The sequence below is a fragment of the Nerophis ophidion genome, linkage group LG05 (assembly GCF_033978795.1).
Source record: "Nerophis ophidion isolate RoL-2023_Sa linkage group LG05, RoL_Noph_v1.0, whole genome shotgun sequence".
NCBI classification, from domain to species: domain Eukaryota; kingdom Metazoa; phylum Chordata; class Actinopteri; order Syngnathiformes; family Syngnathidae; genus Nerophis; species Nerophis ophidion.
The window spans coordinates 72,011,348-72,035,382 of record NC_084615.1 but is presented as its reverse complement, the minus strand read 5'-3'; the positions used below and the strand labels follow the sequence as shown (position 1 = coordinate 72,035,382).

At 39.5% G+C, this 24,035-nt stretch overlaps 1 protein-coding gene and 1 long non-coding RNA gene across 9 annotated transcripts in view; one reads left to right on the top strand and one right to left on the bottom strand.

Annotated features, from left to right (window-relative positions):
- Nucleotides 1-256: 256 nt before the first annotated feature.
- n4bp3 (NEDD4 binding protein 3) overlaps nt 257-24,035 on the bottom strand; it is a 75,527-nt gene continuing 51,748 nt past the window's right edge. For 4 of the 6 annotated variants that reach the window (XM_061901944.1, XM_061901940.1, XM_061901942.1 and 1 more), the window contains 9 exons: nt 16,573-16,844; nt 16,336-16,498; nt 10,465-10,674; nt 7,307-7,428; nt 7,043-7,238; nt 6,879-6,971; nt 6,551-6,802; nt 6,198-6,447; nt 257-2,879 (listed from right to left, as the gene is read on the bottom strand). In XM_061901944.1, the coding sequence (XP_061757928.1) occupies nt 2,527-2,879; nt 6,198-6,447; nt 6,551-6,802; nt 6,879-6,971; nt 7,043-7,238; nt 7,307-7,428; nt 10,465-10,674; nt 16,336-16,498; nt 16,573-16,811 (1,878 nt within the window). In that variant the 5' untranslated portion in view covers nt 16,812-16,844 and the 3' untranslated portion in view covers nt 257-2,526. Of the gene's footprint in view, nt 2,880-6,197; nt 6,448-6,550; nt 6,803-6,878; nt 6,972-7,042; nt 7,239-7,306; nt 7,429-10,464; nt 10,675-16,335; nt 16,499-16,572; nt 16,845-17,057; nt 17,118-18,830; nt 18,854-24,035 lie in introns of those variants that run through there. The other 2 variants (XM_061901945.1, XM_061901943.1) reach the window with 2 other exon arrangements.
- The window catches only part of LOC133553582 (uncharacterized), a 124,297-nt gene continuing 105,939 nt past the window's right edge, over nt 5,678-24,035 (top strand). The window contains exons 1-7 of one of the 3 annotated variants that reach the window (XR_009806954.1): nt 5,678-7,467; nt 7,588-7,649; nt 7,747-7,811; nt 11,818-11,897; nt 11,968-12,039; nt 12,120-12,186; nt 16,363-16,858. This is a non-coding gene — a long non-coding RNA (uncharacterized LOC133553582). Of the gene's footprint in view, nt 7,812-11,817; nt 11,898-11,967; nt 12,040-12,119; nt 12,187-16,362; nt 16,859-24,035 lie in introns of all 3 variants that reach the window. The other 2 variants (XR_009806953.1, XR_009806952.1) reach the window with 2 other exon arrangements.

The following is a 24,035-nucleotide window of genomic DNA, read 5'->3' as shown; positions in this document are numbered from 1 at the left end:
CCTGGATCATTCCTCCTCTGTAAAAGAGAGAGGCCAAGATAAGGATCTGAGGCTAAACCGCTAAAATCCAAATTAGATCCAAAAGCCTCTGCTGCTCGCTTGTTGATTTTGCCATTAAGCGCTCTGTCCTTGGCTTTTTATTGGCACACTTTGTGGAGACTTTAAGCCCTTTGGTGGAGCGGCAGATTTCTCTGGTGCACCTGATCCACCTCCAGCATATTGACATCATTTCTGCTCACCTAAATCCAGACGTCACTAATCCACAAACATCTGTTTTATTCAGAGCAACAAAGTGCAATTTGAGCCCACAGATAATAGTCACAGTAGTATGCTGAAAGGTCAAAGGACAGCTTATGAATGTGTGTACAAAAAAAAAAAAACATGCACCGGAGTGTCTAACAAATCCTATTAACATTGAAAAAATATTGGTGGCAATTAGAAAACGACAAATATTTGCAAAACACATTTGACAAGAAATAATTAGGATAAAATACAGTTGAACATTTTTACAATGTCAGGAAAAATAAGGTTACAGCCTTTGCATCAGTGTCTATGTGATACTTAACCTCCACATGTAGCATACGTCCCTGAATCCACAGCAAGCTTCCCAAAGCTGACGATAAATCCCTTCAAATCATTTGGTTATTGTAAAAACTGTACAGCAACAAAACAATTTCCACAATAATCATTTGCTTATGCGCAGATTCACATTTAGGGAGAGCTCTATGATGAACAGAGTGGGTCGCATATGTGCAGCTGTGCTAGAGTATGTCCGTAAATCTCACTCCTGACACATTTCTGAGTCGTGTTAAACAACGAGCTTGGGCTTTTAGCTCGTTGACGAGCGCTCTCGACTCTATATCAAGTCCAGAGATGGACCAGGCAGGATACACGTAAATGTCATCAAATGTGTGCAGACGACTTCTCCCAATCAAAGAAATTCACAAGTCATAAATAATCATAATTGTCAACAAAATCGGTAATGCAATAATTATAATCATAAGGCCATTATGAAGGCGTTATACTGCACAAACTGAAATATAAGCACCGATAAATATCTGAATTACTCAAGTTATTTTTCTTACTATGTTTGCTTGGCCAAGTAGTCAGATCTTTAGATATATTACAAGAACATTCTGCTTCTTTCAAGCATTTCTAAAACATTTTCTTAATTATTTTGCCTATTTATCTTAGATTTTAGTGGATATCACTTGAGATGAGCAAATGAGTTTAACATGCATTGATTCATAACATGTCATGCTTGTGCAGAGTTCTGAATTTCATTGAGAATATTAATCAATTTGAATGATGTACAGTACAGGCCAAAAAGTTTGGACACACCTTTTGCTCATTCAATGCGTTTTCTTTATTTTCATGACTATTCACATTGTAGATTGTCACTGAAGGCATCAAAACAATAAAAGAACACATGCGGAGTTATGTACTTAACAAAAAATGGTGAAATAACTGAAAAAATGTTTTATATTCTATTTTCTTCAAAATAGCCGCCCTTTGCTCTGATTACTGCTTTGCACACTCTTGGCATTCTCTCGATGAGCTTCAAGCACACCTGTGAAGTGAAAACCGTGTCAGGTGACTACCTCTTGAAGCTCATTGAGAGTATGTCAAGAGTGTGCAAAAAAAGTAATCCGAGCAAAGGGTGGCTATTTTGTAGAAGCTACAGTATAAAATATGTTTTCAGTTATTTCACCTTTTTTTGTTAAGTACATAACTCCTCATGTGTTCATTCATAGTTTTGATGCCATCAGTAACAATCTACAATGTAAATAGTCATGCAAATAAAGAAAACGCAATGAATGGGAAGGTGTGTCCAAACTTTTGGCCTTTTGTATGTACAAACTGACAAATAATACTCAAATTCTTTGAATTGCAATTCAAATTGAATGAAGAAGAAACATTTTGTGAAATTCCAATTGATAATTTTGGTTATTCCAGAATCATGTTTTACACTAAATTCCATAAGTGACTGTTTAACATATTTCTTAGAAATATAGGGAACCTCATGTACACACCATTTACTTCTTGTGTAAGATGTACTGTATGTTTCAAACTATGTAAAATTGTGTAAAAATACTACTATTTAAGCCAACATATTTGTTAAACATTACAAATTATTCCTGTTCCTCAGCTACAAGAAAGTAATTATAATGAAATCCACTTATTGTAATTCCAAATCAACATCCTGTAATGTGGAGCTAATCCATTCCAATTCTTTAAATTAATTACATTGAAATTCCAAAAGTGGAATTATGCACAAGCCTGACCTTGATTTCCAATGTAATCTTGCTTGGATGAGTTTGTGCAGTGTATGATTGTTCTCCCTTGCAGAAGGTTAGCGCTTCATTCTAGCAGATCTTTGATTGACGATTACAATCGTTGTTAAGTAACAAACATTTGACCCAATATCTTCGTCCTGAATCTACATTTTTTTTTTCTGTTCTTTTCAACTTTTGGTCCAAACAGCTCTTGTCGTTCAGGTTGTTGCTGGAAAAAAAAAACTAAGGTTTAGATTTCAGAGGATTCAATCCTGTCTATCCATGGCAAACCCGAGGATGGACTGCAGTCGTTTTGCTTTTCCACTTCCTGTTCACTCTGCAGCTCTGGCACTTCTCTTTCCAAAGTCCCGTTCCGGTTCTTGCCCCCTCTGAGCTGGTGCACCTCCCTCTCCAGCTCTGCGTTGCGGTGGTACATCTCTAAATAGCTGGCTTGCAGCTCCTTCTGGTAGCGGATGACCTTGTCCTTTTCTGTCTGCCATGTCTTCCTCTCCTCCTCAAAAGCCATGGCCTGGGCCTCGCTCTGGCGGCGCTCCAGCAGTAGCTCGGCGCGCAGACGCTCCTCATTTGGGCCCACACAGCCTGCTGCAAGCAGAAAATGGTCACATGGTTCATTTGCGGTCCAGTGGAGCAGTTTGCAGCTGACCTGGTAACATTACAGAGCTAATAACCTCATTTTTACTACTTAAAATAGCCAAGTGCTTTCACTAAACAGTTTAAATTTCTACTAAGGTGTGTTTTTATGGTTTGTGGATATGACTTATATATATGATTCCATTAAGAATAATTATTAAACATGTTGATCATTTGTTTCGTTCAGTGACAAATATTCCACATTTGACACATGGAACTTTTAAATGTTTTACATTTAAATTTGAAATTTAAATTGAAAAATAAACATTTAAATATTAAACTTTTCCTTTTTCCAGCTCATTCCAAATCCCAAAATTTCAACATAATTGAACCGGAATTGTGCATATTTTATTTATTCCAATCTAAAATAATATGCAAACGTTAGTACACTGCTCGTATTTCATATTTCTGAAAGGACAACACTAAAGAAATGAAACCTACATATACTTTAGAGTACCGTATTTCTTTGAATTGCCACCGGCGCGTTAATTAATTTAAAACCTCTTCTCACTCCTGCGCTTACCAAAGGCATGCGGTAAAAGTAAGCATGCGCTAAATATTTTAAAACCTCTTCTCACTCCGGCACTTACCAAAGGCATGCAGTAAAAATTTGAGTGTGATTTAAGCTTGGACCTTAAATCCTACCGAATAGCTCTTAATCTTCTTCCCTTTATGCGATTTCAAATTACCGGTATTGAAATCAGCCTCCTCCATTTTGAAAATGACAGGGAAAGTGTCACTCGTGACGTCACGAGTTTGACCAGGCGGTAATACTAATCATACGCTAATTATTTTGCGAAGCGAGTTTGACCCGGCAGTAATTCAAGGCAGGTGCATACTATATGCCCTGCGGCAATTCAAGGAAATACGGTAGTTTGTGTACAGCTGGTATAGCAGTGCAAATTTATTGTACACTGAAAATAGTTCAACACACAGACACTGTAGTCTAAATAGCTGGCAACACAAGAGAGTACGCAGCAAAATAATTGTGATGATAGCATCATGTTTTGGTTCTGCATGAGGGCTTCCGGCACTGGAGAGGTGCGGTTCATTAAAAGATCCATAGTGTCCTAATGACCCAAAATTTACTAACAAGTTGTCTTGCTCCTGAAAGTGAATTTAGCAGTCATTTCCTTTAATGTCAATTACTTTATTGAGTAATGGGTAGATAATTAACTGTGCTTGGAACGCCCTCTTTCCATCGCCGGAGTCAATAAGCTGCCATTCTGATGAATAAAGGAATGTATTATTATTGTAACTATATTATTATTATTGTAATGTACTATTCATTTGCTTGCCTTATTGCATGTTGTTATCGACCTGGTCCATGATTACAACAAAACTGATATGGTTAATTAACATTATGAACAAAAGATACATTTTGGCCATTTCTGGACTTCCCTCTTTAATGTCCTCTTCCATAGACACCATAACCCAGTGGTTCTCAACCTTTTTTCAGTGATGTACCCCCTGTGAACATTATTTAATTCAAGTACCCCCTTAGCAGAGTAAAGCATTTTTGGTTGAAAAAAAGAGATAAAGAAGTAAAGTACAGCGGTATGTCATCAGCTTCTGATTTATTCAATTGTATAACAGTGCAAAATATTGCTCATTTGTAGTGGTCTTTCTTGAACTATTTGGAAAGATATAAAAATAAGTAAAAACTTGTTGAAAAATAAACAAGTGATTCAATTATAAATACAGATTTCTACACATAGAAGTAATCATCAACTTAAAGTGCCCTCTTTGGGGATTGTAATAGAGATCCATCTGGATTCATGAACTTAATTCTAAGCATTTCTTCACAAAAAAAAAAAAATCTTTAACAATATTTATGGAACATGTCTACAAAAAATGTAGCTGTCAACAGTGAATATTGCATTGTTGAATTTATTTTCGCAGTTTATGAACTTACATTCATATTTTGTTGAAGTATTAATCAATAAATATATTTATAAAGGATTTTTGAATTGTTGCAATTTTTTGAATATTTAAAAAAAAATCTCACGTACCCCTTGCCATAACTTCAAGTACCCCCAGGGGTACATGTACCCCCATTTGAGAACCACTACCATAGCCTGTGTTTCCTCATTTTCTTAATGCATTTAGTAGAGGAGGACATTATGTGACACTTGGGTTGCATGGTAACAAAGTAGTCGGGATCCCAAAATACAGAGAATTGTAGGAGACAGATGCAGGTGAAAGTATTTAATATACGGAAGGAAAAAAATTGTGCAGCTGGGTAGTGCACCAAAAGCATAGTATATGCAATTGCAAAACAACTAAACAGGCTACCAAGTAAACAAAAGAAGACGGCAAAAATTTACCATCTGTGTACGTCACGGCCATTTGTTTTTTGTTTGGAATACAACATTTTTTTAAGATAACAATCTATAACAATTATTTTTCCCCGTTTGATATAAACTATAAAATTATTAAAAAAATAATACAAAACGGAAAACAGGGGGTGGGGGATGGGGTGTGGCAGCGGCGGTGGGGATGACCAAGAAGAACGCGGAGTTGGAATATTATTACAACACTTTATGTACATATTTCTATACATATTTATATAATATTTACATATTTATATAATATGTAACTACAAGCTCCATTCACAGACAGTCCCTTTGCTTTTATGAGCAGTCGAGCGAGTCAAAAGCCGAAAAAAAATAAATAAATAAAATATATATATATATACATATATATATATATATATATATATTTTTTTTTTTTATTCGTGGCAGCTGTAATTCTTTCGTGGCGGGCCGCCACAAATAAATGAATGTGTAGGAAACCCTGACTGTGACACTTAAGCAGAGAATATTCCACTCCCAAAACTAACCTTTTCCAATATGATAAGGAGTTCAAACACACATACAAAAAAAATTACAAGTTCTTTTTATGAGGAAGGTGAAGATGATGGAGTCACCAATTGAACTGAACACAATTGAGCACCTTTGTGTCATCCTCAAGCAGAATGATGTGGGTGATGTTGTCATGTAGATGATTCCAGTAACAACCTGTGCATCTCTGCTCAATTTAATGCCCAAGAGCATTACGGCAGTGTATGATGCTCACATTACAAATGTACACTAATGTGGACATGTTCACTGTGAGATGTACTCACTTGTGTTGCTATTTAGACCTATTTTTTGTTTTAATTTTCTAAGTGACATCCAAGTTGCATTTCTATGGTATTGTTGAAAAGATATTGTTGTAATGTGAAGGGTGTACCCAGGTTTGACTCCTTACAAAAATAAATCAAAGTACCTGTTGCTCCAGCGCTCTCTTCTCCTTTTCCATGGTCGTTGGCACTCTGAGAGGGTCGTCTGTGCATTTGGTTGTCCTGCAGGATTACCTTGAGAGCGTCTATCTGGCTCTCCTTGTTGCGCAACTCCATGCGGTTCTCCCTCAGCTGCGTCTTCAGCTGGAAGATCTCGCTCAACTTCTGGGTCACCTCAGCCTGAGAGTCCCGAAACTGCTGCTTGAGCAAGGAGATCTCTCCTGACTTCTGGCAAACCTTGAAGGTTAGAATGGAACAATGTTGGAATTCACTTCGCTCCCCTGTAATTACGTCAAAGTGTGCGCTTCTCCCTGTCATAACGTGTCTCGCAAGGCCACACCTCCCACTGTGTCTCCTCCAGGGTTGGACTGGTCGGCTTCCCTTTGTCCCCGAACTCGGGGATTCTTTCCCCTTTCGCGCTATCCAGCTCTTCTTGCAGTCGGTTCTTGTCCTGCTGGGCCTTGTAAAGCTGCAATTGGAGGCCACGTTGGGCTCGCTGGGCATGCTGGGAAACCTGGCGGAGCTTGGCAGCGTAGAGGCGCTTCAGTTCCTCCACCTCCTTCTCCCACAGACGCTGTTTGCCTTCAAATACCTTCTCGCAGACCCACACACATTCCGCTCAGGCTTTACACACGATATCTAGACTGAGCTATGGATGTGAGACTTACCTGAGCGACCGCGCCCTCGCTCTCGTCCAGATTTCTTTTCATCTGCTTCAGCTCGTGTTCTTTTTCCACCAGACGCTCCTCCAGATCCCGCACCTTGGGAGAAGGTCAGGTAATCAGCTCGAACATAGTTCTACCTGCATTGCACAGATCTGGCCAGTACTCACCACTTCTTCAACAGACATGGACAGAGTCCAATCATAAGGAGGTGGAGCCTCCCCTCCATATGGCACCAGGCGGCTGAGCGTGGCCATACTGCGACATGCCATCTCCCCCATGGCCACGCCCCCTGAGCCAGCAGCCATGGCGCCCAAAGTGGTGCGGTCCAGCGAGCCGATAGTGTTGATATGACCCATTGATGCGCTGAAGAGCACCATAACAGTTCACATAACGATACATTATGAATGCTATTGGACAGAGCCAAGGCAAACCTGATGTGAGCCAGGTGTGGGCGGAAAGGAGGACGGTATGGCGGCAAACTGCTCATGGAGTTATGGCCCGAGTCCGACAGGTTGTCATCCTCCTGGCTCGCCCCACGCGCTGAGGAATGAGCCTACGCAGCAATGCCAATAAGAAAACATGAAGACTGGAGGTTTTGTCATTGCTTTGTTGATTGCACAACTCTTTGTGTATCTTTGAGTCGCTATGGAAACGTTCTCCCTTCCCAAGAATGCAAATGCTGGAGTTCCGTTTGCTTCCGTTTGTTTTATAGCACTCCATGAACCAAAAGGTGACCAGTGGCAGAAGAGTCAGGATAGGGATGGCTGGCAAAAAGTATTGACTTTTAACCACAATTTTAAAAATGCCATTACATTTTTTAACTTCTCCCACCAGTATAGTGACTCTGAGCTGTCTGAATGTGTTGCCCCAGGGTCGCATGTTAATGCGTGGATCGTTTCCCTGAGATGAAGACAGAAGTCCGGAGGCAGCGTGCAGGTAGGACAACGATTTATTTTGTACAAATCCGTTATGAAATACAAATCAACAGAAAACCATGCAGATCGCACGGGGAGCTATGGCGAAGCTTAGTACAAGAACAGGAATCAAATATGTATATAACGTAACTTGTTGCATGAGCAAACAAGACAGCCAGTGTGGCGAAAGGGAGAAATAAATAGCTCTCTGATTAGTTGCCGGGAGCAGGTGAGCGTCCCGAACACTAATCAGAGCAAGGTGAGAATAATCAGCACTCATGGCAACTAAAACTCACAAACCCATTGGTGCTGTAAACAGAACTAAGGGAGTCAAACTAAAATAAAACATGATCCAGGCAACGGAGGATGACAGAATGTAAACATTTTATGTTTTGACATTGTTAAATTCCCAAGGAGATGCTCAGAAACACTAAAGCTTGCCTACAGGAACTTGCTCATTGTGTTGTGAACAACAAAGTTAAGTAAAGGGCCCCAAAATATGGGCCTGTGAGTTTGAGACCTCTATGTTAAAGGGGTCTCATGATGATTTTATATTTTCTGACTTCCATCCATCCATTTTCCACCACTTATTCCCTTTTGGGGTCGCGGGGGGCGCCGGCGCCTATCTCAGCTACAATCGGGCGTAAGGCGGGGTACACCCTGGACAAGTCGCCACCTCATCGCAGGGCCAACACAGATAGACAGACAACATTCACACTCACATTCACACACTAGGGCCAATTTAGTGTTGCCAATCAACCTATCCCCAGGTGCATGTCTTTGGAGGTGGGAGGAAGCAGGAGTACCCGGAGGGAACCCACGCATTCACGGGGAGAACATGCAAACTCCAAACAGAAAGATCCCGAGCCTGGATTTGAACCCAGGACTGCAGGAACTTCGTATTGTGAGGCAGACGCACTAACCCCTCTGCCACCGTGAAGCCCCTATTTTCTGACTTATGATGCTCAATATTTATGTTTCAAATTTTAAGGTTCATGCATTTGGGTGACAGCTTGCGCACTTGTTTTGGATGCCTCTGTTGGCAGGGTTTTCAGTCAGGCTACATTCTGACGTCACAGCGAGGTGGACGTAGTTATTTAAACATTACATAAGTCAAGCTCTCAGTTAGGTGGGAGGAGCTCCTGTGCTTCATGTGAGGAAACACCAAAATGTCGGTTAAAGTATAATTTTCATCTAAGATTGCCATGAGCATAATTACACCGATGTGCACCACTAGTGACACACAGTAAATGCTGCTAAAAAGCATGGTTTTCTAGCAGTCTGAGTTGATTGAAGAGTGCGGAGATGTACCTGATGTTGTGACCGGGTGAATCTATATAACGTTTACAATGTTTTTTCTCGTTCATGTCTAGAAACAAGTGGCGGTGCGGACTTCTAGATATGTATTTAAACAGTGTACATTTTCAAAAAAAGAAATACTTTAGTGGGTTTCATTTGCAATCTTGGAATGCCTTCAGAAATGAACACCTTGCAGACCGACTAAAAAACAAAACGGGTTTTAAAAGTCACTGTGAAGAAAAATGTTTGCAAAATTTACACCAAAGCATATTCAATACATATCTACACCCCAAGGATGTTTGTTGAATAAAATCATCATAGGCCCTTAAGAAAATGTATTTAGAAAAATGTATTTAGAAAAAAACAATACCAATGTTTGGTATGGAATAATCTTTTTGACAATAACTACTGGAAAGGTGAAAAAAAAAAAAGTTCCCACAAGCATGAGAGCTTGATTTAAAGTCCAAATATGTACGACCATCTCGCTGGGTTGTCACAGCGCAGTCAGACTGCACACCCACTCCCACATTCATATGCTAGAATATATTTTAATTATTGTTTCTTTTTTTTTATAACAAAATATAAATGTACAGTACAAGCCAAAAGTTTGGACACACATTTAATGCGGTTTCTTTATTTTCGTGACTATTTACAATGTAGGTTGTCACTGAAATCATCAAAACTATGAATGGACACATGTGGAGCTATGTATTTAACACAAAAATGTGAAATAACTGAAAACATGTTTTATATTCTAGCTTCTTCAAAATAGCCACCATTTGCTCTGAATACTGTTTTGCACACTCTTGGCATTCTTTCGATGAGCTTAAAGAGGTAGTCACCTGAAATGGTTATCACTTCACAGGTGTGCTTGAAGCTCATCGAGAGAATGCCTAGAGTGTGCAAAGAAGTAATCAGAGCAAAGGGTGGCTATTTTGAAGAAACTAGAATATAAAACATGTTTTCAGTCATTTCACCTTTGTTTGTTAAGTACACACTGTAACTCCACATGTGTTCATTCATGTTTTTGAGGCCTTCAGTGACAATCTACAATGTAAATAGTCATGAAAACACATTGAATGGGAAGGTGTGTCCGAACTTGGCCTGTACTGTATAAATCTACTTTTAAAGTTTTGTTTAATTTCAATTACAGTATCTTCATATTAGTATTAATTGTATGTATGTCTGTTTCCTCTGAAAACTGCGTAAAAAAAAAAAGTAGCATACTATTTAAAAAACACAAGCACAATGCACCTTACATTTTACATCTCCCTGCCGGTGAACAAGGGTACAGTCCATATTATTTACATTTGTGGCTTATGGAGAATAATACAAGACGGCACATGTTACAATTGACAGTAGGAGAGGCAGTGTACCTTGTTGGCCGTGGTTGTCCCACCATGGCGTGAGGGAGAGGAGGAGCAAGAGGAGCTGGAAACAGCTTTGGTGACATGGGCGTAGGCTTTGTGCAGCCCATTGGAGAGGCCATGGTCCAAGTCCTCTGATTTGGAAGATGGATACAGGTTTTGCATGGAGCTAAAGTTCTTGGGGGTGACTGGTTTGAAGGCGGACGACCTCAAACGATCCTGTGGGGAAAAAACAAAAATGCAAACAGTCGAGTTTGAGGAATTCCATTGCAATGCAAAAACATGCTATTAGATCCATAACGGTTTGGCTTCCAGGTTTCTCCGCCTCGATTAATAGATTTCATAGCGGCTATATATTGAAAGCAAAACAAGCGCCGCAGTTTGGATCCATAAGCAGTGTAATAAAAGGTTGATTGATGCTGCTGACAAGCAGCGGGGGTGTTGAAGGATGCTGCCAGATATGTCTACATGTAATACTGATACTTTGAGAAGTACCTTGGCAGTCAGCCGTTGGCTGTATGTCCGTATAAAACACCCACAATGGCTGCTGAGAAGTTGTCAATGTGTTGGAAGTCCCAGTACAGCCTTTACATGGTGCTAGAATATGCCATGCATCTATTTTATGAATCCTCTTTTGACCATTTGTTGTCATGCAGCCACGGAAGGGTACTGTGTGATGACAACCGTAGAGCTGAAAAAGGAAAATAAGAGAGAAGTGCACATACAGTGGGGCAAAAAAGTATTTAGTCAACCACTGATTGTGCAAGTTCTCCCACTTAAAATGATGACAGAGTTGAGTTTATACCAAAATGGATACATGGATGATACAGCGGAGGATTGGGAGAATGTCATGTGGTCAGATGAAACAGAAATAGAACTTTTTGGTATAAACTCAACTCGTCGTGTTTGGAGGAAGAAGAATACAGAGATGCATCCCAAGAACACCACACCTACTGTGAAGCATGGGGAATGGAAACATCATGCTTTGGGGCTGTTTTTCTGCTAAGGGGACAGGACGATTGATCCGTGTTAAGGAAAGAATGAATGGGGCCATGTATCGTGAGATTTTGAGCCAAAAGCTCCTTCCATCAGTGAGAGCTTTGAATGGTTGACCAAATACTTATTTTCCACCATAATTTACAAATAAAATCTTTAAAATTCCTACAATGTGAATTCCTGGATTTTTTCTTCACATTCTGTCTCTCACAGTTGAAGTGTACCTATGATGAAAATTACAGACCTATGTCATCATTTTAAGTGGGAGAACTTGCACAATCGGTGGCTGACTAAATACTTTTTTGCCCCACTGTATCTGTGCCCTGGCTGCTCATTACAAGTACACAATTCACTCTTCTTTGTCAGTTAATGGAAGAACTCTTGAAGAAGAGGTCATCCCGCTTACCTCCCCTAAATCCCAGGTCTCCTACACACATCATCAAACTGTGAGTAACAAAATTTGATCTTGATTTCACCCTACAGCGTAGTGGTTAACCTTTTGTTTATACTCAACAGTGACGGTTCCAATAAAAGGCTATTAGGCAGTAAAAATCGTTCCACTCCACTTCCTAAAAGTTTGTCAAATAGGTGAGTAGTTTTGTTTTATTTTGGATTTATTGTTCTGCGGTTAACTTCTATTTATACGTGTATGTTTGTAAATGTTAAAGATAGCTGGGAATGAAGTTGACTCTCTACTTCCACGAACACTATCTGTCTGATGGGCGGTCCCAAAAGGTGAGTCGCTTACTTTTTTTTTTTGTTTGACTTTACTGATGTGAATATACCGGCAAACTTCCACAGCGGTTCTTGTTGTCTCCCGTGGCACACGGCGTTAGTGCCGGGCTTGCAAACAAAGAGATCTGCCAGGTCTATATTCAAATGTATGTTATGTTCAGTGTGTTATTTTGCTGTAAAACATATGTATAGGACAATTTTGTTTCCTGTGCATTGGTTTTAGTCTGAAACATGCATCAGATTAAATTGAAGTTTGATTAAAAAGGTGTAAAAAGAGGGGGTGGGGGGTTCAAAATAAAATTCTGCTCATGGCCCCAATTTAGTAGATTAGGCCCTCACACAGGGTGATAATGAAATGTAATATTAAACACTGTTAAGCAGGAGGTGGAACGTTCCCAAAATATATCAGTCACTTCTCAAACGAAGAGTAGTTTTGGTTGTATTATTCATTGGTTACCTTCTTTTTACATTCTTATGTTCGTTATAATTACAAATATGTTTATACAGCAAGTTGACTCGCAATGAACCTTAATCTAAACACCCCATTAGTCAAAGGGTGGGTAATTTTGTTTTTGTTCCGTTCCTTTTTCGCTTGTATGGGAAGTAATACTATGTACTGTCCATTTATCATCACTCACCTTCAATACAGGTGAGTGTTTATGTTAGCTTCTTTTTTTTAATTACTAAACTGACTCACCTTCAGTATCACGCCCACTTCCGTCCTCTAAGTAGTTGTCCATCACACCATCATCAACATTTTTCTCAGTATTCTTATTTTACTATAGAGTGGTTCACTTTTTGTTAACATCAAAAAGCTTAGCACAGGAAGTCCACTCACCTTCTGGTGTCCTCCCACTCCACTTTTCTAAATTGTTTGCAAAGGTGTCAAAGTCATTTTCACTGAGGGCCACATCGCAATTATGTTTGGCCCCGGAGGGCCGTTTCTAACAGTGAATGCTATTATTACACAATTTTTTAATGCATTTTATTAATAGGTTTTTTTTAAACTAAAATAAATTAAAAAAATGGTATATTGCAATCATTTCACCTCAAAATGTATTACTGTAAATGCAAAAAACAGTACTGCTGTTTTAATGGTAAAAAAAAAAAGGCAGCTCAGTTGCCAGAATTTTACTGTACAATTTACATTTTTTTTTAATGTAAAAAAGAAATAACTGCAATTTTACAGTAAAATTTCGGCACCTGAGCTGCCATGTTTTTTTCTTTTTTACAGCAAATCACTCTAGATTCTTCAGTGTATTACTGTAAAGGCCAAAATGGCACCACAGTTTATAACAGTAAAAAAAAGTACTGTTTTTTTTCATTTAGAGAAAAATGCTGTAAAAAACACAGTAAATTTTACAATTGTATCTATTGCTGCTTTTACATTGCACAATTTGATGGATAACATGCTTTGGAATCCTTATTATGAGTATTTATTTTTAATCATAAAATGGTTTAAATGTTTAATAATATATTTTTGCACAATTAGACAATATTCAGGTTACCATAATTTGCGCTGAATTTTTTTTTCCCCTCCCACAATAGAAAGAAAGAATACATTTAGTAAAATGAAGTGGCATGCCACATCTGGCCCCCGGGCCTTTACGTTGACACCGGTGGTCTAACGCATATCATGAAAGGGTGAATTGTAGTGATGGGTAACAATTTCGGTACTTTTATAGGCACCGACCAAATTCCATTTGTACTACCCGGCACCTACTTGACTTCACGTCTGGTTGCAGACTTGGCATCAGACTTGGGGGACGGTGTGGCACCATTGGGAGAGTGGCTGTGCTAGCAACCTGAGGGTTCCTGGTTCAATCCCAACCTTCTATTCACGTCCGTTGTGTCGTTGAGCAAGACACTTAACCCTTGCTCTTAATGGGTCCTGGTTAGCGCCTTGCATGGCAGCACCTGCCATCAGTTTCTGAATGTGTGTGTGAATGGGTGAATGTGGAAATAGTGTCAAACCGCTTTGCGTTCCTTAAAAAGGTAGAAAAGCGCTATACAAGTATAACACATTTTACCATTTTTTTGGGACCGGCTCAAGCACTTGGCGGGTAAAGAAGCAGTCGAACACTTCGAGCCGACTCAGCTAGACTGCCTCGAAGTGTTCAAAAGTACAGTAAGGCTACACTTTTCAATATGCTCTAGCTTGATGCTAATTTACACTGGATTTTCCATAAACATACAGATTAGCATTAGCGATTTTACATAGTGTTTTCAAAAGCTCCAAATTTGGTAATGAAAAGTACAACTAAGATGCACGTTAAAATCAAACAGCTGGTGAGTTATAAATACAATACTGACTATACAAACAGAGTGCAGAAATCAACAAAACACAATACCACCACATTCAAAGACTACATCTGGCTAAGGTCCAAACTTTTTCCACTGAGGGCCACACACGGAAATATTAAAGCATGCGGGGGCCGTTTTGATATTTTTCACTTTCAAACCATAACAAAATATATGGATTCTTTATGGATTATTTTATTTTTTTACCTTTAGGACTCCAAGGGACCATAGAGGGTCTCCGTCATCAACATGTTAAAAATAAATCAAATTATTATTTTCATTTTTTATGTAAGGCTTACAGTAAATCTCTATATCAACTTCAGGTTGATATAAAGTAAAAAAAAAAAAAAGAAGATTTTATGCCTTTTCAGTTAAAGACAACTTTGTTTTTTATAGTAAAACTGAAATATGCAGTATTTCCCCCATTGCCCAAAACATTCAAAAAGCAATTTTTGATCTGAAGTAATTGGAGCCCTGAAAAGATCAATGATACAGGACACGATTGATTTAAATGTATTATTATTTCTGAGTAATCACAGTGAAAAAAATAAATAAAATCCCACTAAATATCTTTAGGATCCAAAAAATCCCCCACTCATAAAGTAATACATTTTTATTATTTGTTTTACTTTCAACACTTAAGTTACGAGATCAACGTCAGATATATCTGTCGATTTTGAGTTTGAACAATTATTTTGTTGGTTTTATGCTCTTTTGTCAAAGAAAACACTGTTTTTATATGGCAACCACACAGTATATGCACATAATATTGTACACATAAAACATTATAAAGTGAAATATTTGAAGTAATTGGAGCCGTAAATAGGTCAATAATTCATTATAAAAAAAAAATGTTTTTACTTTTTTTTTTTTTTTTGCATTGGCAATAAGAGCAAAATAAAGAAAAACAAACAGCCTGCATGGCAGCTTTGTGTCAACATTGCAACTTTTCCCCGATAGATTTCACCTCGTTCTACTTTTTTTGTGTGTTTTTGTTTTTATTTTTGCAATAGAATTTCCAGAATGTGTGGAGGGCCACTAAACAATTAGCTGTGTGCCGCAAATGGCCCCCGGGCCGCACTTTGGACACCCCTGCTTTACAGCATTGCCATCTAACGTCTCGGAATTGCAACTGCATGCAAAGTATTTTATATAATGTTTGCAAATGAGAGTCAGAAGTGGCAGCACGGTGCAGGGGTTAGTGCATCTGCCTCACAATACAAAGGTCCTGAGTAGTCCTGAGTTCAATCCCGGGCTCGGGATCTTTCTGTGTGGAGTTTGTATGTTCTCCTTGTGACTGCGTGGGTTCTCTCCGGGTAGTTTGGCTTCCTCCCACCTCACAAGACATGCACCTGGGGATAAGTTGATTGGCAACACTAAATTGGCCCTAGTGTGTGAATGTGAGTGTGAATGTTGTCTGTCTATCTGTGTTGGCCCTGCGATGAGGTGGCGACTTGTCCGGGGTGTACACCGCCTACCACCCGGATGCAGCTGAGATAGGCTCCAGCTATCCCAAAGGGGACAAGTGGTAGAAAATGGATGGATGGATGGACTAAGAAGTGTAAAAAACAAGATATGACAATTGGACAAGACCATTATTATAAACTCGCTGTTAAATGTCAATTAAAAAAATAGAGATAGAGACAGAATTACCAAATTGGGACTGTTGAGTACTGGTATATATTCCCAGGTACCAGGAATTGGAACCATATTGATACAAATGTGAACGGTAGTCATCCCTGGTGAGTTATTTTGGTTGATTTACATAGCGGCTCACTTCAATTTTACACTTGTACGACAGTTATGAATGTTAAAACTGTACTTTTATCCGTAAGAGTGGCCACTCACCTTTTCATACTTGCCCCCACTTGGCAGGGAGTTCTTTGCCAAGTCAATTTCAGTGCCATCTTTGTGGAAGACCCGAGCGTACAAGTTTTCTTCCTCTCGTCCTCCGACGGAGATCACGACGTCCTTCTTGTTGACCTTAGCCTGGTTGGTTTTGGGCTCTTTTCTGTTTGGTGAACACAGCTGTGGTCACGTGACAACAATATTGGGACACGTTCCATGGCGGCATCTCGCACACACCTGGTGATGTTGAGGTAGTTGAGTAGTTCTCTCTGAGCAAAGCCTTTCTTCAGGAGGCCGCCGGACTGCTTGGGCCTGACTTGGGGCACGGCTCGGTTCACCTTGGTGGGAGAGACATCAGGCCTCTCCACCAGACTGCCGACACTCCCCATGCTGCAGCGCTGCGAAAAGGACGGCGTCGGGAAGGCGATTTTGAAGTTCTTGCCAGGACGAGGAAGAGTCTGGACTGAGGTTGCCATTGGTCACACGGCTCACAGGGGCGGAAAGGTGCTCTGTGAAGACAAACGTAAGAATTGCACTTCCTTTTTTTTGGTATCCCTCCACTTTTTATAACCCTGATGTCATCATCTGTGCTACTGGAGTGTATAGGGCAGCTTTCTCCCAGCCCAGCTGGAGCTTAACGCCATCGCATAAACACACACAGCACCTCCCATCATCAACACATGCAGAATTACACAATCTATCGAAAAATACACTTTGCATACTTGCATTTGTTTGGGAAATCCTTTTTCTCATCAGGAGTTCACGTCCATGCAGAAAATACCATGCAGCATAGGCGACAGATGGCTCAGGCAGAATATGTCAAATCACAAGCCTGTTGCGTAACTAAAACCCAAATAACTAGGTTACAACTGGGGGAAAAATCCGTTGCTGAGTCGTACGGACAATTCAATCTAGTGCTTAATTTGCTTGCAAATAACGTGCATTCCATGGAAGTCACACATTTTTAATGTCCCAAATTTGGAATGATGGCAGTCTGTTTAATAAGCAGTATACTGCCATACAGTACGTGAATATTCCAGTGTTTTCCATACATTTAGTTTCCATGTTTTTTGGCTACCTTTTTAAATATGTCATTGCCATTTGACAAAAGTGTCATCCACAGAGACGTAGCACCAAATCCTGGGCCCCCATACATAAGCCCCACGTTCCCTGCACACACACTTGCTATGTTTACTACGACTATGGCCGTTTTTGTCGCATGCGACAAACTGTTTCCTGTTTTAAGCGTCTCTCTCTTCTAAGAATGACTCGTATGCCTCTTGAGAGACTCTGCAGCCACTGTTGATTGCTGCACGCCAGTTGGACCTTTCACTTGCAAGAGCCTCCCAGTTGTCAATGTTGATGGAGAAATATTTCAGGTCCCTCTTGATTATGTCTTTAAAACGTCCTTGTTTGTGTGGAGCATTGGCTAGTTTGCCATACCATAAGAGTTTGGGGAGGCGAGCGTCATACATACGATGAATATGTGAGATGGCGTTGCCGAAGAATTGTGTACACTGCACTGGAGCCTGTTTTCTGTTGTATGATAGAGTTGGTGAAAGGGTCCTTTTAACAAACCCCCAGTATGCAACAAAGGAAGCGTAAATTAAAGGCGTTGAAGCGATGTTCGTTTCTTCGGTATGTTGTCCATGACTCAGATGTGTATAGTAGGGTACTAAGTACACACGTGTGGTATGAACTAGGGGTGTGGGAAAAAATCGATTCGAATTTGAGTCGCGATTCTCACGTTGGGCGATTCAAAATCGATTCTCATTTTAAAAAAATTAATTAATTAATCAATTTTTATTTTTATTTTTTTTTATCAATCCAACAAAACAATACAGAGCAATACCATAACAATGCAATCCAATTCCAAAACCAAACCTGACCCAGTAACACTCAGAACTGCAATAAACAGCAATTGAGAGGAGACACAAACACGACACAGAACAAACCAAAAGTAGTGAAACAAAAATGAATATTATCGACAACAGTATCACCATTAGTTATAATTTCAGCAAAGCAGTGATTAAAAATCCCTCATTGACATTAACATTAGACATTTATAAAAATAAAAAGAACAATAGTGTCACAGTGGCTTACACTTGCGATGCACCACTGTACTGGACACACTGTGTCCAATATTTTCACAAAGATTAAATAAGTTATATTTTTGGTTCGTTTAATAGTTAAAACAAATTTATATTATTGCAATCAGTTGATAAAACATTGTCTTTTACAATTATAAAAGCTTTTTACAAAAATCTACTACTCTGCTTACATGTCAGCAGACTGGGGTAGATCCTGCTGAAATCCTATGTATTGAATGAATAGAGAATCATTTTAAATCGGGAAAAAAATCGTTTTTGAATCGAGAATCGTGTTGAATTGAAAAAAAAAAACTAAACGATTTTGAATCGAATCGTGACCCCAAGAATCAATATTGAATCGAATCGTGGGACACCCAAAGATTCGCAGCCCTAGTATAAATGTACCTTGAGGAGCAAGGAAAGGTTCTTGTTGTGCCAGACACGCTTTCTCAATTTGATAAAAATTGACGATGCCCTTCCAATGCGGCCTTTGGATCCCAAGCATCAAGGTTGTAGGAGACTGTGGATCCCAGGTAGGTGAATTTGTCCACCACAGATAGGTGTGTGTTGGAGGTGGAGATAGCAGGTTTTAAGGTTGCAGGTTGGGAAAGGACAACTGTCATTTTTAAGATAATCTGCATGCTGATCTCTTGATATGCAGAGTCAAAAAGATGTGCGGAGCAGTTGTAGTTCAGCCTCTGAGTGGGTGGCAAAGGCAGCATCATCAACATAAAGCAGTTCACACACCGTGACATGACGTGCTTTGGTCTTAGCCCGCAGTCTGGATAGATTGAAAAGTTTTCCTGAGCTGCGGGTATATAAGAGGATGCCAGAGTCCTCGGGGAATGTGTGACGTAGTAGGGCAAAGAAAAATAGTCCAAAGAGGGTAGGAGCAAGAACACAACCCTGCTTCACCCATCATTTCATCTGGAATTCTGGTATGTTTACCTGTACTAAAAACAGATTATTGCATGGATTTTATCGAATCCAAATCTTTAAAACTAATTAAATTTTTGAGTATTGAAAGATGGGATTAATATGTCTGCAACATATCTAGATAAACCCCAAATTGCTCTTGTTTGACTTTGTTTTGTATCAATCAATCAATCAATCAATCATTCAATCAATCAATGAGTCAATCAATGTTTATTTATATATCCCTAAATCACATGTGTCTCAAAGGGGTGTACAAGCCAAAATGACATCCTCGGTTCAGATCCCACATCAGGGCAAGGAAAAACTCAACATAATGGGATGACAATGAGAAACCTTGGAGAGGACCGCAGATCTAAACATTGTGTGCAATCTTTCATATAGCGTGTACTATTAGTGAACGTGTTCCATGTGAGTTACTAACACTGCCTGTGCAATTTAATGGTGGCACAGACCGCCTTATTTAAATGAGGATTTTCGCATTTACTTCATAAAAGAGACAATATTATTTACTTCACCTTTATATTATGTTAACTGTGGCATTTTCCTATCTTTTCAAACATGCGGGAAACATCTCCCACTTTTTATGGTCATTTTACAAACAGTCGTGGAGTGCATCGACAGTGATGACACCACTTTTTTTTTTTTTTTTTTTTTTTTTTTTTTTTTACAAGAGCGCTCATTGGAGAGATGCTGCACTCACTCCTAAAGACGCCAAAAAAATGCATGCTTAAAGATTTTTTTTTTTAATACAAGAAATATTTCAATAATATATATTCTATGTGGGGGGGGGGGAAATGTCCAAAAAAAAATCAATCAATTGAATGTGTTTTATCAGCCTTGCAAGTCCTCTAGAAGCTATACAATTATAAACTAATGTTGCTAAATAAACGTTACGTCTAATATTTTGACACAAACACGTATGACGGAGGATTCTCTAATGTCTGTCGTCCGTTTTTGCAGCACGTGTGTGGAACTGTCAGTTAATTAAAACGCAAAATATGTGTGCTAAATAAGAATATTTGCATCTTCTCCACACAATATTGTGGGTGTTTTAGATGATCAGCATATATTTTGCATGATAATGAAGACAGAGACACAAAATGGATTGCACGCCTTAATCTGCTCACTTAATAGACACAATCCAGGTTGCACACGTTTAGTCGAACATCTTTATGTGTGCTATCAGGTGTTTTAGTACACGCAAACCTTTAGTAAATCAGACCCATAGTATTATCAGCAGTAGATAATACAAATCATAATAATACATAATTTTTGTTTTAATTGAATTATCGTTGGTCCATCTCCTGGGAGTTAAGTCTCCCCTTGTCGTTAAAAACTAGTAACACTTCTGTTTCTAACTGTAATTATTCTATTATATTGTTACCTTTCTTTATCACCTCGTATTGATCAAAATGTTTGGTGCTGTGTGTGAATGCTTAAATGTGAGCTTTGATGACGTTGTGACGTCTTTGTTGAGTGAAGTGTTCGAAGTTTGGTGTGCCACTATCCAGGCAGAACGAACCATTTCGTATTTTTGACAGGGAGTACAGGAAGTCTGAGACATTATCAATTTGATTCAAGCAAACTTTGGCATTGAACTTTCACGGCAATATACATTTTTAATGACCTATGCCATGTTATTTTTATAATTTACATAATTAAATGGCAGAAAAAAAAAAATTTAAGGGCACATCATACTTACGAGCGCACAAAAATTAAATCCAATAAAGAAAACCTTTACAAATCCCATCATTCTTAAGCAACCAACTCTAATACTCCTAAGCACTACAAATCTCAGAACAGGATAAAGGATGACAATACCCTTTTCCTGGAATAATAAACTAAACCCGAATAATCCCACACGTCAAGTAATAAAATGAACATGCATGATATCAATAAAGCTAAAGTTGATGGCAGCAAAGCACGATGCATACGCCAACAACCGGTTTTATCTTCTGTATGTACTTCATAGCAGTGGATTGTTTGACATGCAAAAGTAAATATTTTACACATATTTCAATTTTAGAAGTCAACATGTTAGATGCAACATCTGTCCAGAAAATTTATTTTCTATGTTTTTCTTTTGAATTCTACTCATTAAGGCCCTCTAGTTCAGCTTCTATAATCATTTGCGAGACCATCAAATGAACACTGACATCCTGTAGGGCAGTGTTTCTCAACCACTGTGCCGCGGCACACTAGTGTGCCGTAAAATACAGTCTGGTGGGCCGTGGGAGATTATCTAATTTCACCTATTTGGGGTAAAAATATTTTTTAGCAACCCGGTAATTATAGTCTGCAAATGATGTGTTGTTGTTGAGTGTCGGTGCTGTCTAGAGCTCGGCAGAGTAACCGTGTAATACTCTTACATATCAGTAGGTGCCAACAGGTAGCTAATTGCTTTGTAGATGTCAATACAGCGGGAGGCAGTATACAGGTAAAAAGGTATTTAATGCATAAACAAGAAATAAACAAAAGTTAAGTGCCCCTAAGAAAAGGCATTGAAGCTTAGGGAAGGCTATGCAGAACAGAACTAAAACTGAACTGGCTACAAAGTAAACAAAAACAGAATGCTGGATGACAGCAAAGACTTACTGTGGAGCAAAGATGGCTTCCACAATGTCCCCACGATGAAGGATAAAAACAAAGTAGATGCGGGAAATATCGCTCAAAGCAATACATGAAACTGCCACAGGAAAACACAGAGAAAAAGCCACCAAAATAGGAGCGCAAGACAATAACTAAAAGACTATCCATCCATTTTTTACCGCTTATTCCCTTTTTGGGGTCGCGGGGGCGCTGGCGCCTATCTCAGCTACAATCGGGCGGAAGGCGAGGTACACCCTGGACAAGTCGCCTCCTCATCGCAGACTAAAAGACTACACACAAGAAAATAACTTAGATTTATATCGTGCTTTTTTAAACACTCAAAGCGCTCACAGAGAAGTGGGACTCAACATTCATTCACACCTGGTGGTGGTAAGCTACATCTCAATCAATCAATCAATGTTTACTTATATAGCCCTAAATCACTAGTGTCTCAAAGGGCTGTACAAACCACACACAAACCACTACCACATCCTCGGTAGGCCCACATAAGGGCAAGGAAAACTCACACCCAGTGGGACGTCAGTGACAATGATGACTATGAGAACCTTGGAGAGGAAGATCTGTAGCCACAGCTGCCCTGGGGTAGGGTGACGGAAGCGTGGCTGCCAGTTTGCGCCTACGGCCCCTCCGATCACCTCCTATCATTCATTCACCAGTATGAGCGGCACCGGGGGCAAAGGGTGAAGTGTCCTGCCCAAGGACACAACCGCAGCGATTTTTTGGATGTCAATAGGTGGGAAGCGAACCTTCAACTCTCAGGTTTCTGGCCGTCCGTTTTACCCAATACGCCATGCCCCTGCAAAAAAGTCCAAATAAGTCAGGGTGTGATGTGACAGGTGGTGACAGTACACCTACTTTGAGACAAGAGCTATAGTGACGCATGCTTGGTTATGGTTTAAAGTCATATCCAACAATAGCGACAACGACTTTTTACTGTCAACTGAGTTACGTTTTTTAATGATTTCTGCTGGTGGTGTGCCTACGCATTTTTTCTATGCAAAAAATGTGCCTAATCCAATCCAATCCAATCCACTTTATTTATATAGCACATTTAAACAACAATAACGTTTCCAAAGTGCTGCACAGCCATGTTAAAAACAATATTATGCTCCACCAATGACTGAACAAAACAAAAAATGAATAAAAATAAAACCAATAAAAACAATATAAAACAAATATGATTAAAAACTATTTTAAAGGGTAAAATCAATTAAAACAGTAAAATAAAAATAAAAGTGTATAAAAAACACAGAGGACAACAGAGGACAGAGGACCACACAACTCACGTAGTGTTAAAAGCCAAAGAATAAAAGTGGGTCTTAAGACGAGACTTAAAACACTCCACTGTGGAAGCAGTTTGAACATGGAGGGGCAGAGTGTTCCAGAGCTTAGGGCCGACCACAGAGAAGGCCCTGTCTCCCCTGGTCTTAAGTCTGGTCTTGGGCACCACGAGCTGGAGCTGGCTTTCGGACCTCAGAGCGCGCGCAGGGATGTAAATATGGATGAGGTCCGAGATATATTGAGGTGCCAGTCCATGTAAAGATTTAAAAACAAACAGCAATGTTTTAAAATCAATTCTAAAATGAACAGGGAGCCAGTGCAAACTCTGAAGAATTGGGGTTATATGCTGGCGTTTCCTGGCCCCTTTTAAAAGTCGTGCTGCCGCGTTCTGGACTAACTGCAACCGGGAGAGAGCTTTTTGGCTAATGCCAGCATAAAGTGCATTGCAGTAGTCCAGGCCACTTGAAATAAAAGCATGCACGACTTGTTCAAAAAGGTTAAAAGATAAAAACGGTTTAACCTTTACTAAAAGACGAAGGTGATAAAAACACGATTTTAAAACGCCATTGACTTGTTTGTCTAGTTTAAAATCGCTGTCTATAGTGACGCCAAGGCTGGTGACTTTGGGACGCACATCATTTTGCAATGGTCCCAAGTCAGTGAGGGCCGGACCAAAAACTAAAATTTCCGTTTTTCCCTCATTCATTATTAAAAAATTCTGGGCTAACCAAGCCTTGACGTCACATAGACAGTTAAGAAGGGGTGTCAGGGGGCCGTGGCTTT